This window comes from Cicer arietinum, chromosome 2, assembly GCF_000331145.2.
Source record: "Cicer arietinum cultivar CDC Frontier isolate Library 1 chromosome 2, Cicar.CDCFrontier_v2.0, whole genome shotgun sequence".
In the NCBI taxonomy this organism is placed as follows: Eukaryota; Viridiplantae; Streptophyta; class Magnoliopsida; order Fabales; family Fabaceae; genus Cicer; species Cicer arietinum.
Window position 1 is genome coordinate 39,457,893 of NC_021161.2, and position 11,283 is coordinate 39,469,175.

General features: G+C 26.8%; 1 protein-coding gene across 1 annotated transcript; it reads left to right on the forward strand.

The window, feature by feature from the left end:
- Positions 1-711: 711 nt before the first annotated feature.
- LOC105851633 (cytochrome P450 CYP736A12-like) lies at positions 712-3,319 on the forward strand. The gene is made up of 2 exons (XM_012712979.3): positions 712-1,469; positions 2,269-3,319. The coding sequence occupies exons 1-2, from the start codon at positions 768-770 to the stop codon at positions 3,109-3,111; spliced, it is 1,545 nt and encodes a 514-aa protein (XP_012568433.1). The 5' UTR covers positions 712-767; the 3' UTR covers positions 3,112-3,319.
- Positions 3,320-11,283: the final 7,964 nt, after the last annotated feature.

Here is an 11,283-nt window from a genome sequence, read left to right on the forward strand (position 1 = left end):
TTTGATATATATTATGAAATGTCATAATTAGAAGAAATAGAAAAATGACTTTTATGAAACTCCGCATCTAAACTATTATTAATGAAAAGTAGAATAATACAAAGTTTGTCTTAATAAATTATATGTCATTCTAACAAAATATATTTGTCTAAATTATATGTCATTTTATAATATCAATGAATCATAAATATTTATTTTATTATTATGTCATTTGTCATTCTAATCTTTCAATTCTTTTAATTTGTGTTTCTCATATCATTAATGGAAGATATTTTTGTAAAGTAATATATAATTTCTCTTTTTCATATTATATTAGCTATATTTCTTAATGTGTAAAATTTTCAAAGTCACTTACAATTTGACATGGATGGATTACTTTATAAGTTGTCTAAATTAAAATGACATTTATATATTTTTTTGTTAAATGACATTCACTGTGATGCGAATCACACACTCCAATTCTATTTATAAGCATTTGTTGAAAGAAAAATCTGTTCCTAAATATAAACATTATTTAAAATTATTAAATATATTTATTTTAAAAAAATTATATCTTATTAATATTATTAATTTATTTTTAAAAAATTTAAAGTAAATACATTATATATAAAGGATCTTTTGAAAACATCTACACAAACATTGACATATTAAATTCACTAATTACTTAATTAGAAAAGTAAGATGAATTCTTTGTTTTTTTTTTTATAAATACTAAGATGTGTTCTCAGCCTATGTAGTTGATCCAAACTTAAGCATTCCTTGTAGACATGTCTTCTGCTTCAATATTAACCATACTTGTTTTCCTTCTCTTCACTTTCATTTTCACATATCTTGTATTCAAACTTTTCTTACATCCAAAAGAAAAAAGCATAAACAATAAAAAGGCACCAGGTCCAGCAAAACTACCAATAATAGGAAATCTCAACTTATTAGGCACTCTTCCCCATCGATCTCTTCATTCACTTTCCATCAAATATGGTCCCATCATGTCCTTACAATTGGGCCAAGTCCCAACTATTATCGTTTCATCTTCAAAAGCAGCAGAATTATTCCTCAAAACTCATGATATTGTTTTTGCAAGTCGACCAAAGATTCAAGGAACTGAGCTCATCTCTTACGATTCCAAAGCGTTGGCTTTTTCTGAGTATGGTCCTTATTGGCGTAGTGTGAGGAAATTGTGCACTTTGAAACTTCTCAGTCCTTCCAAAGTTGAGATGTTTCGTCCTATTAGAAAGGAAGAGTTGGGTGTTTTGGTTAAGTCATTGGAGAAAGCTTCTATGGTGGGTGAAGTTGTGAATGTTAGTGAGGTTGTAGGGAACCTTATTGAGGAAATTATGTGTAAAATAATATTGGGTCGAAGTAAGTATGAGCAATTTGACTTGAAGAAGTTGGTTCAAGAAGCATTGGCTTTGATCGGATCTTTTAATATGGCTGATTATGTTCCTTGGTTAGGTGCATTTGATCTTCAGGTATGTTTGTTTTTGATTTAACTCAAATAACACCAGTAGTCAAGAGTTCGGTTCGGTTCAATCCGTAAAATATGTTAGAAATAAAATATCTTTCAGTCTTTAATTAAAACTCGTTAACGAAAGAAATAAAAGAATTAAAATATATATGTCTTATATATATATATATATATATATATATATATATATATGTGTTGTTGTAGGTAAAAATTAAAGAAAAAAATAAAATAAAATAAAAGACAAGTTGTATACAATTTTAGAGATTCAATTTTTCCTCTTGTACAATAAAGGGGCTACGTAATTTTATCTCAATTTTGCCTTCATTTTTACTTTTGAGTATTGTGATGGTACGATTTTACTCGTCATTTTTAGTGATAAACATCCAAAAAGATAATGACTTTCTGCAATCGAAAAGTGGGGATGAAGTTGCACAATCTCAAAACTTCACTTGGAGAAAATGCAAAAAAATTCGAGAACACTTTGAAACTAAATATTGAATCAAGTCCTAAATATTTTTTTCATGCCCTTAAATTTGCCATTTATCAATTTTAGTCTGTATTCTGAAAATAGATTGTGTATTACTTCAAATAAAGAAAATTTGGATTTGAGTCTTTGTAGTTTTTGTTTAGTCTTTGTAGTATATTTAATCTTTATATCTTCTTAAGCTCTAATTCAACTCATAAATGGTGATATTGTTACATTAAAACTTATATTTTCAATTTTCATATACTTTTATGATTTTGATAAGTTTTGTGAAAGTATTTAATTAGTAATTGACGTCATTAACTTAACTCTTTGCTAGGGATTAACACGAGCTTTTAAAAGAGTGAGTAAATCACTTGATGAAGTTTTGGAGGTGATAATAACAGAGCATGAACAAGCTACTAAAATAGACAAAACTCATCGTGAAGACTTTGTAAACATACTTCTCTCAATAATGCACCAACCCATAGATTTCGAAAATGAACACAATCATATTATTGATCGAACTAACATCAAAGCTTTTTTACTAGACATGATTGTGGCAGGAATTGATACATCTTCTACCGTGATTGAGTGGGCTTTATCTGAACTTATAAGACATCCAAGAGTGATGAAAAACCTTCAAGATGAGATAACAAATGAAGTAGGAAATAAGAGAATGGTTGAAGAGAATGATTTAAATAAGTTGAATTACTTAGATATGGTTGTTAATGAAACCTTAAGGCTTTATCCTGTTGGACCCTTACTACTTCCTCGTGAGTGTAGAGAGAGCATAACAATTGATGGTTATTTTATTAAGAAAAAGACACGAGTAATGATAAATGCATGGGCTATTGGGAGAGATCCTAATGTTTGGTCAGAAAATGCTGATGAATTTTATCCAGAGAGATTTATTGACAAGAAAATGAACTATCAAGGACAAGAGTTTGATTCTATACCATTTGGTTCTGGTCGTAGGCGTTGTCCTGGGATTCAATTGGGTTTGGTTACTGTTAAATTGGTTATAGCTCAATTGGTGCATTGCTTTAATTGGAAACTTCCATATAATATGAGTCCTTCCAATTTGAATATGGAGGAGAAATTTGGACTCACTATGCCAAGAGCTCAACACTTGTATGCAATACCTAGTTATCGTTTGGTGAATGATGTCAAGCATGAATAGGTCCAAGAAGGAGACAATATTATGTATCTATTCAATAAGTTTTATCTAATAAATTTGCTATAAGTACAGTGGGCATATATAACGATGTTTGTTTAAAATTAGTGTTCAACTTGTGCGATGCACATATAAAATTATTTATATTATAGATTACTAAATCTACTTTATTTGTAAGTAAGTAATTAAATTTTAAATAAATGTGTTGCTAAAATTTACTTCTTTAATATTAAATTTTATCAATATGTAATATATAATATTAAATCAACATTCAATGGAGGCTGAAGTCCCAACAAACAAACTAACACCTAAATGTGACAATATTGATTTAGTTAGAAAAAATTAAACTTAGAAATGTTTGAATCTAAATTTTGTTGTCAATGTAAAAAATTTATTTATAGGTTATATTTATGGAAGTAAAATTACACTACAAGTTTTTTAATTTATTTAGTTGTAACAAGGATTTGATGATATTGGGTAGGAATAAGTATGAGCAATTTGTTTTGAAGAGGTTGGTTCATCAAGGAATGGCTTTGATTGGAGCTTTTTAGGTATGTATGTGTGTAAAAAGTAAAAGATTAAATATTACTTTTAATTCTACTAAATATTGTTCTTTAAACAAAAGTATGCTAAATATTGTTCTTGTGTAATTTGATCTCTCGCTTTTTAATTGCACGGTCGCCCCTAATAACTTTTCTCTTGTGGAATAAGGGTCTCTTGATTTATCTCAATTCCCTCTATTTTTTGTTCTAAATACTGTGATTGTGCAATTTGTATCCCCACTTTTTGGTTCTGAGCATTCTCAAACATCATGATTATGTGCAATTCAAAGTGGAGATCAAGATTACACAACTTCCATATTTTGAGATACTACAAGTACGAGAAATTTGAGGGGGGAAATCGTGGAACCACTATATTGCAATGTAGAAATAAATTCATGATTAAATTTTCTGTGCCTAAAAATATATACTATTTATTGTTTTAGCCCTCTCTAAGAAGTAGTTGACTGGACCAGCTAGTTATTAAATGATATATATTAAAGGCTAAATTACAATATGTGGTCCTTTAACTTAATTCTAATAACGTTTTAGTCCTTTATCTTTTTTTTTCTGACTTGGTCCTTTATTTTAATTTTAAGTGACAATTTGATATTTTATGTTTTAAAATTTCAACAATATTATTCTTTTTATACAAAAATTCAAAAAAAAATTAATCAAAACTCATAAAATTATTTATATTCTTAAATATAATACAAATTTCATCAAATTCGTAACGCAAATCTTCAAATAAACTCATATTTTCATACTTTATTTGATATTGTTATGAATAAAGGACTAAATCGGGAAGAAAAAAAAGATAAAGAACTAAAACGCTACCTGAAATAAAGTTAAGGGAATTTAGCCTATATTAAATGATGATATATTAAATGATGATAAACGTAAATCCTTTTATAAATGCTTTTAAATGTAAAATTTATTTTTTACTATCCTCTCAGTTTAAAATTTCTATATAGAAGGAAAAAATCAAAATAATTTATTTTCTAAATTCTTAAATATAGAAATAAAAATGATTGCCTTTTTAATTTTTGTTTAGGCCTTGAAATATTTTAATGTTTGAATTAGTCTTTATAGAGAATATATTTTAGAGAGAAAACTCAATATAAATCACATATTAATTGATTAAAATCAAAATAAATGTATTAATGTGAGTTGGGTTTAACAACAACAACAAAAATAATCATTCATAACATGGTTAACCATAGTTTAAATTTAATTGAGAGAAATTTTCACTTTAGTGGTTGATAGTATCTCAAACGAGATGATCTGTATTGAAAAAATATATGAAAAAAATAAACATGAAAATCTATTATGAAGACTAAAACTAAAATAAGAAGAATAAAAAAAGCTAATTTTTAATATTTTCGGAACTTAAAACATATACATTTTTAATTTTTAATATTTGAACAAAAATAAAATAATTTATGTGCTTTCAATTGTCATATCATAGAATAATGAAACAGATCGATGAAAATGAAATTGCATAATTGGATGGTTGAGTGAAAATGTTCAACTAATAATTGATATTATTAATATCACTCTGTCACGGATTAACATTAGAGAAGATGAATAATAAGAGAGCATGAACAATCTATTAATCATGTAGACAAAACACGTCATGAAGATTTGGTAGACATACTTCTCTCAATTATGCATCATACCATAGATCAAGAAAATCAACAAACTCACGTTATTGGTCGAAACTAACATCAAGGCTATTTTACTAGATGTGATTATAGCAGCAATCGATACATCTTCTATTACAATTGAGTGGACTTTATTCGAGCTTTATCAACATTTGAGTCTATTTTGAGTAAACAACTTATTCGTTAAATATTTATTAAATAAGAGTTTATTATATAAATGTTTAAGGAAGTTATTCTGATAATTATAAAACTAATATAACTAGACTATTTTTAAATAAGTTGTAAGTATCTTTTATAATTTGTCATGGAAACCTAGTTAAAATAAATAAAAATAATTTATAGATATATCATAATCATGCCCAAATACTTCAACAATATTTATGTTCTAAAATAAGCTAGAATAAGCTCTAAATCATCTCTTAAAAAGGCATCATTTGCATATTTTTAAGTTGCATTAACCAAAAATTAAGGCAACTATTAATAATAATAATAATAATAATAATAACAATAATAATAATTAAAAAAAAATGGTATTTATTTCGGTCTTACTTCGGCCTGACTTTTTTCAAAAAGAATTTATCCATAATAATTAAGGTTTTTTAAATTTAAATTTGAACTTAATCAAGACCATAGTTATAGGAAAAATTATAACAACTCAACATTTACCATATATATTTTAGAAATATATTACATAAATATTAATATTAAAATTTAGATAATATAAATATTAAAAAATTGAAACAAATGATTTAAAATAAAACATTATACTATACAACAAAAAAACGGATAGACACGAACGTCAGTGTAAATCTTTTTATTAGTAATAAGTGTTAAATAAATTTTTAATTCTATAAAATTTTAAATTTTAGTTTTTAGTCTTACAAAAAAAATTAGACCCTATAAAAAAAATATCATATTTTAATCCACATAAAATTATTTCAATTAATTCAAGTTTCTATTAGAACGAAACATATTCCATGTTCTCATATTCCGTGGTCTCACGCTTCTCTTCACATCACATATTCCATGTTCTTCACTCATGATCAACTTCTGTTTGAAGATTTTGGCCTGTTGATCTTTGCCCATGTGTGGGCGAGGTGTGAGAGGTCTGAGATTCATGTTTGTTTTGTAGGCTTTATTTGTTATGTCATGAATGTGCCTTACTCATAGTGGCCTTACGAAATTAAGCTCTATCATGAGTCTCTTATGTCAACTCTAGCCAAATTTCTCAATTACAATGCACATTAATTATGAACACTATCATTGCTTTTAATAACAAGTGCAATTGGAAGTTTGGTCAAAGTTATGGAAGTTTCAAAACGGTTATCAAATATGTTCACTTGGCTTGACAAATTTTCAAAGATAGCCTCCCAACATAAAAAGCAACTTCTCCGTAAAGGCATGTTGTTGGAACTTTTTTGTCCTAGATGTGGTTCGAATGAGGAAGACATTTCCACCTTTTTAAGGAATGCACTTGGTTAATGGGGTTGGTTCCAATCTCTTTTGGGTGTTCTTTTTTAAGGCTACCAATTTCATTTTATTTACTAGCTTGAAAATGTGATCAATCATGACTTAGATGAAGAAGTTAGTTTTGTCTTATCTTTGTGTTGTGATATTTCGTATACTAGAAACAATGTCAATTTTGAAGGATCACAAAACTTGGATAACCACAAGAATATATTGAATACTTAATTTTTAAATTGTCACGGACAACTCTTTATTTCGTCGTCCTCTTAATCTCCCCCTACAAGGCATCTTTATAAAGTTAATGTGGATGCAACTAGACATTCAATAACAAATTGGGTGTTGGAGTAGTTATTCATGATGATAATGGTTTGGTGACGGATGCAACCACTTGGTATTTTGAGACACTTCTAGATTATGATATTTGCATAATTAACATTGAGTTTGAAACTAGCCATTTAATTTACTCTTGAATTCTCTGAATATGGTCCGAGAAATGCATGCAACACCCAAAGATTTATCCTATTTTGATTTAGTGATCATTGATTTCCAAAAGAATAGCATTTCCTTTTCTTTACTTTAAATCATGTTAAATAGACATCTAATGTTTATGTCAGTCATTTAGCTCATTTTGTTTTAAACTCCATACACTCGATCTAGATTGAGAGTTCTCCTCCTTTTATTGACTCTTTTATTTAAAATATAAAAATGTAAATCTAATCAAATAGAAAAATTATTAATAGAATTTGATTTTAAACTTAAAAATGAAATATTAATAATTAATTTAAAAAACGTTTATGATTTTACACAAGGGTAGTTTTATCTTTTTTATATAATTTAATAAATTAGTATTCACAATAATAAAAATATGAAAGTTAATTGAAATTTTAAAGTAAATATAATTTGTTTACAAGGTATTGTTGCCATTTACATATAATATATATCATATCTTTATTTACATTCTAACAAATAAAATATAATTATTTGGTTACACATGATTTTGTTTTTAAAATTTAAATTGTTTATATAGTAAATTCAATGGATAGTTTTAATATAAAATTAGGCACAATTGCTTATGCGGTCCCTTAACTTAATTTCAGATATCACTTTCATTTATCTTTTTTCTTTTTTGATTTGGTCCTTTATTTAATTTTATTACAAAAATTCAAAAAATATAAAGAATAAAAATATGAGTTTATTTGAAGATTTGAGTTATAAATTTGATGAAATTTGCATTATACTAAAAATGATAATTAATTTTATGAGTTTTGTTTGAAAATTTTGATGAAGTTTTGTAAAAAAAATGGATAATATTGTTAATATTTTAAAATATAAAAGATCAAATTGTTTACTTAAAATTAAATAAATGACCAAATCAGAAAGAAAAAAAAATAAAGGACTAAAGTGTTATCTAAAATTAAGTTAAGGGACTGCATGTGTGTATCAAACACATGATTTGATAATATTTATAATGTCACTATCCTATCATATTCTATCATATTTTTATCCAATTTTATATTTTATCATATATCTTTCTATTCCTGCGAATCAAACATACCCTAAAGGATTTAAATGACAAGTAGTATGAGCAATTGGAGTGTATATTATGTCAAATTAGTGTTTGACGTGTTAAAATTAGTGACAACTTAACATAATAATATATGAGTCAAAATTGATGTCGTGTATTTGGATGACCAATAAAAATAAAATTTAGGGATATTTAAATTATTTCTCTTTTTTCGAGAACTACTATAACACTGCTTGTCACGGGGATCAAAATAGTTGTTTACTCATTTTTTAGAATTTAAATAAACTGATTTACTTTAATGTTTGATATATTTAAATTTCTTATTCTAAAATAGAATTGAAATAGAATGTGATCTAATCTTAAATTAATAGAGGATTTATAGTTAATTAAATTAATTAATTATTAATTAAAATAGTCAAATTGATATTTTAGATATATTAATAGTTATTTTAAGTTATTAGGTTTCTAGAATGTTCTTAGGTCCTATAGATTATAACACTTGGATGCTTAGGATTTATTTAGAATAGTATATATTAAGTGTATTGTTCCATTTGGGAACAAATGAAGGAGGAAAAATGCTTTCATTTTGTTAATTAATTTTCTCTCTAATTTAGAATCCTAATATTGCTAGATTCTTTCTAAAAGAGTTTATCATAGAATAGTTAAAAATTCATGTTAGATATTAAAATAGACTTAAATTCATTGACATGTTAACTTGTTCGTCTATTTATAAAAATCTACGCAGTAGTATAGACTTTTATAAAATATTAAGTCTCGTTTAGGATGGTTTTTGGTTTTCTGTTCTTAAATTAAAACTAAAAGCATTTTTGTTTTGATTTTTTCAATTTTAGTTTTGAGTTTTCAATTACAGATTTTAATTTTTAGTTATGAATTTCAATTCTTAGTTGAGATTTAGTTTTTATTTTAGTTAAATTTAATCAGTCTCTTTACCATGTCTCATATGAATTCACTGGATATAAAACAATATTGACACTTCAAAATAGTTAAAAATAAACATAATATTAAATTAAAATTTTTACTATTATAAAATTATAATTTATTTAATTTTAATAATTTTAGTAATAGTGATTGAAGGTGGAAATTGTAGAAAATGATTATTGTAGTAGTGATAGATCATTGAAGGTGGCTGCGTCGATTAAAAGAGAAAGTTGATAGTTGGAGTTAGTGGTCTGAACATGACCGACGATGACTGTAATGGTGGACGATGGTGGGAAATTGTGGTTGGAGGTGGGTGGTGGCAAGTGTTGGAGAAAGTGATGGTGGTGGTTGGAGGTGAGTGGTCAATGTGATGATAGTTTTTAGAGGTGGGTGGTCAATGATGATGGTGGTCGGAGATGGTGGTGGCAGTTGTCAAATGTGGGTGGATGACGATGATGGTGGATAGTGGTGCTAGTCGAAGGTGGGTGGTCGGTGATGAGAGATGGTGGTTGGAGGCGAGTGGTCAGTGGCGGCGGCGACGATGGTCATAGATGGTGGTAGTGGTTGGAGGTAGGTGTCATTGGTAGGAGGTAGTGGTGGTTGCTAGAGGTGGGTGACTGGTAGCGTTGGTGATGGTCATTGGTGATAACGGTGGCTAGAGGTGGATGGTCGGTAATGGTGGTGGTGGTTTATAGTTGTTGAAGTGATGATTATGTCTATCGACAATGACATACGAATCTTGAAACAACAACAAGAATTACAAAACTTATCTTTTTTAAAAAAAAATTAAAGAAAGACTGTTTTGAGATTAAATAAAAAAATCAACTCAATCCAATTTTATTGAGATTAAATAAAAAACCAATCAACTCTATTTTATCTAAACATGTTTTATTTTTGAAATTAAATTCTAAAATAAAAAACCAAAAACTCACCACCATATTAGACTTTCAAATAGTTTTTTGAATTTTGTTAGACTTTATAAAAGATTGGACCAAACCTTAACAATGAAATTAACAAATAATATATCTGATTCATGATTCAGACCTAACATTTTCGATATAAGTCCTAGGTAATATTTACAAAACCCAACTCAACGTATCTTATTCTCATCTTTACCGGTAACAGTTCTAGGTTGAGGTGTGATTGGTTAAAAAAGTTGGCTTTCTTAAAGAAAAATAAACTTAACTGATAAAAAAAAATTTGGATTCGCCAGTCATGCAGCAACAACAATAAAGAAAGAAATACTATAAACTAATATTACGTTATTCACAAGCTCGTTATAATAAGGTTGATAACATTTTAATTTATTAGCACCCTAGTGGCATAACATTAACTTTTCTTAATATTTATGTGTACAATAATATTATTGTATATATGTACACTGTGGAGAGCCAGAGAGGCATAGGTTAGATAAAGAACAAGAGCATTTTCATCTTTTATATATTCTTTGTGATTAGAGCATTTTCAATTTTGAAATTTTAAGAAATTCATTTTATATTTTTAAGTGGGTGAATTTAAATTTATGATATTTTTGTTTAGTATCTACTAGAATCACTTTTCCTTATTCATTGTTCGCAACTATATTTTAGATGATATCAAAAAAATGTATTTTTATTTTATATTTTAAAATATTAAATTTAAATTTAATTCGTGTCTAATTAAGATTGATTAAAATTGGACAGTCATCAAAAATCGAAATTTATTTTATATTCTCTCAATTTAAAAATAGGATTGCAATGCCATACAACTCACTTTTAAAATTGCTTATGCAATTTGATTAAATCTATAAAACTCAAAATCACGTATTACACCAAAATAATATTTTATCATCTGTCAGACTGTCACCACTTTCAGATGCTCTTAAGAGTAGTATTATAATATTCTAATCTAATTTAGCTGTCAATTGAGAATACTACACTCTTAAATCTCTTAAAAGGGGAATTTTGATAGTAAGTAGTTCTACCTAGTTATAGAGATAATATTCGTTAAAAAATAAAAGAAGCAATATTTGTAAAATTGCTATGTACCGTACCAACTTTAAAAT

Coding starts and splice junctions, on each gene's coding strand:
- LOC105851633 (XM_012712979.3), top strand. CDS start 768: ATGTCTTCTGCTTCAATATTAACCATACTTGTTTTCCTTCTCTTCACT. Junction 1,470..2,268: donor TAGGTGCATTTGATCTTCAG/GTATGTTTGTTT, acceptor ACTCTTTGCTAG/GGATTAACACGAGCTTTTAA.